At 39.3% G+C, this 2,129-nt stretch overlaps 1 protein-coding gene across 1 annotated transcript; it reads right to left on the bottom strand.

Moving 5' to 3' along the window:
* Positions 1–695: 695 nt before the first annotated feature.
* Positions 696–2,129, bottom strand: LOC134663481 (uncharacterized). Its single transcript, XM_063519852.1, has one exon. The coding sequence runs from the start codon at positions 2,003–2,005 to the stop codon at positions 716–718; it is 1,290 nt and encodes a 429-aa protein (XP_063375922.1). The 5' UTR covers positions 2,006–2,129; the 3' UTR covers positions 696–715.

The raw sequence follows: 2,129 nt of genomic DNA, 5'->3' as shown, positions 1-2,129 counted from the left end.
TAATTTGGCTTACATATTTCCTTTACAACTCTGCTCAAACGTCTGAAAACAGGCAAGCCGGTGGGAATCGGCTTTTATGGAAGTGCCGCCCCTGCTAGGTAAGGTAACATGGTATAATAATATACACCGCCTGGTACTCTCTTCCCGTCTTTTCATGGTCACGTGACTGACACAAGCCTACGTCATCATGCTACAGCACTAAATGACGACCGGTCTGGCCTAGTGGGTAGTGACCCTGTCTGCGAAGCCGATGGTCCTGGGTTCGAATCCCAGTAAGGGCATTTATTTGTATGATGATACAGATATTTGTTCCTGAGTCATGGGTGTTTTCTATGTATTTAAGTATTTGTATATTATATATATTGTTGTCTGAGTACCCACAACACAAGCCTTCTTGAGCTTACTGTGGGACTTAGTCAATCTGTGTAAGAATGTCCTATAATATTTATTTATATTTAGTATATATGATGATATGCGATAGCGCTATATTATAACGGCCATGTTATTGTGACGTAGGCTTGTGTCAGTTGTGTCACTCTGGGAAGAGATGACCATGTTTTATTAGACTAAGGGTATACACTATGTTGTCAAAATAATCTTCAAGGTTTATCTTTGCTGGCTTATATTGAAACCAAATGTAGGAGTGTGCGCATTAAAGACATGGATATATCTGCCTGAAGGTTTAATAAAAACAAGAGGTATAATCAAATATTTATTATGAGTCTACATTATCCTTTAACCTGGTTCTGTAGTTTTCAGTTCTTTTACTGACTTCAGCTTGAACCTCCTTGTCTTTGACGGCACCCACTATCCTCTCATATTCCTCACCGAGGTCATCAAGGATCTTCAATAACTCTTCTTCGGTACAACTTTTCAAGTAAATGCAAATAAGTGTACTCAACGGATTGACAATGTTTTTTGTGTATGCTGTCAACTCTTCCCTGTCGTCTTGCTCAAAACTGTTACCGTTTTTGGTGTTTTTTAATATCAAACTCACTGCTCGCCACATTCTGTAGCATGGCTTGAAGTATTTACTCGGGTCACAAGTGATCTTCAACACATTGATTATTGTTATACTAGAGTCAATTATATCGATTACATCGGAGTCTATTTCTTTGAGATTAATCAACTTCCTCTCGTAGTAGCATAAAGCTTGGTGTATCATGTTAGCGACATCCTCAGCGCACTCTATGTAAATGTCCTGAGACTTGTCAAAACCTACCAAATTGAGTACTATTTGAAATGTTATGACGAGCACTCTTTCAAGTTCATCCTGCTCGCAGGAATCTTTTTGATTCACAATAATCTCAGTAAAACCTGCTACCAGAGACTCGATAGCTTCCTTCTTCAAGAAGTTTGTAAAGAAAAGCGATCTGGTTTTTTCTGTGTTACAATATGAGCACAGCGTATTGAAATTCTCTATTGCTGTCAGAAGGAGTTCTTTGCTCGAAGAATTCTTTAACATGAAATATAGAGTGCTAGAATAGTCTGTCTTTTGGAAAATATCCATCAAAGTAGCGACGTGAGCGTCGGGCGCGAGGAACAAACTCGAGTTTACGAGGCGCAGCACTTGTATAAGCACCAAACTATCATCACTCTTCATGTAATCGAGGAGTAACTCCAAAAAGTTATCCATTTTCATCAGGTCTGACACAACGTTCCTATGGCATGATAAATTTCCTATAATACCGACAATTATCTCTATAATACGCGGAGATTCTATAACGGGCAAAGCGAAATAGAAGAGTTTTAAGATGTCGTGTTTCTGGAGGAATAAAACCACATCTCGCTCCGCAGTCATATCCCATAGCGTGCAAAGATCATCTTCAAAAGATTTTTCCTTGATTTCTTCTTTCAAAGTGTCCAAATTAGCTAATTTTAGTAGGATTTTTAAAACAAATCGCTCGCTATAAGCAGTGTCGCCAATAACGTCCCCCGCGACGGGTGGTTCATTTTCTGGCTCCGCTTTTTCTTCTTCGTCTTTGGGCGCATCTTCAGGCTTCATTTTATTTCACCTCAACCACTATTTGAGATAATTCAAGGGTTTGGTTTGTTTAGGTTCTTTTGTTCTACCTTCAGTTCATTGCTCCATAGGACGAGAACGACGCCACAGTTACTGTCAATGTCAA

This window comes from Cydia fagiglandana, chromosome 4 (assembly GCF_963556715.1).
Source record: "Cydia fagiglandana chromosome 4, ilCydFagi1.1, whole genome shotgun sequence".
NCBI lineage: Eukaryota > Metazoa > Arthropoda > Insecta > Lepidoptera > Tortricidae > Cydia > Cydia fagiglandana.
Note: the sequence above shows the minus strand (reverse complement) of the source record. Positions and strands in the feature narration are given on the sequence as shown.

What these genes read in the sequence shown, in the direction of transcription:
- LOC134663481 (XM_063519852.1), bottom strand. Translation starts at nt 2,005, where the DNA reads ATGAAGCCTGAAGATGCGCCCAAAGACGAAGAAGAAAAAGCGGAGCCA.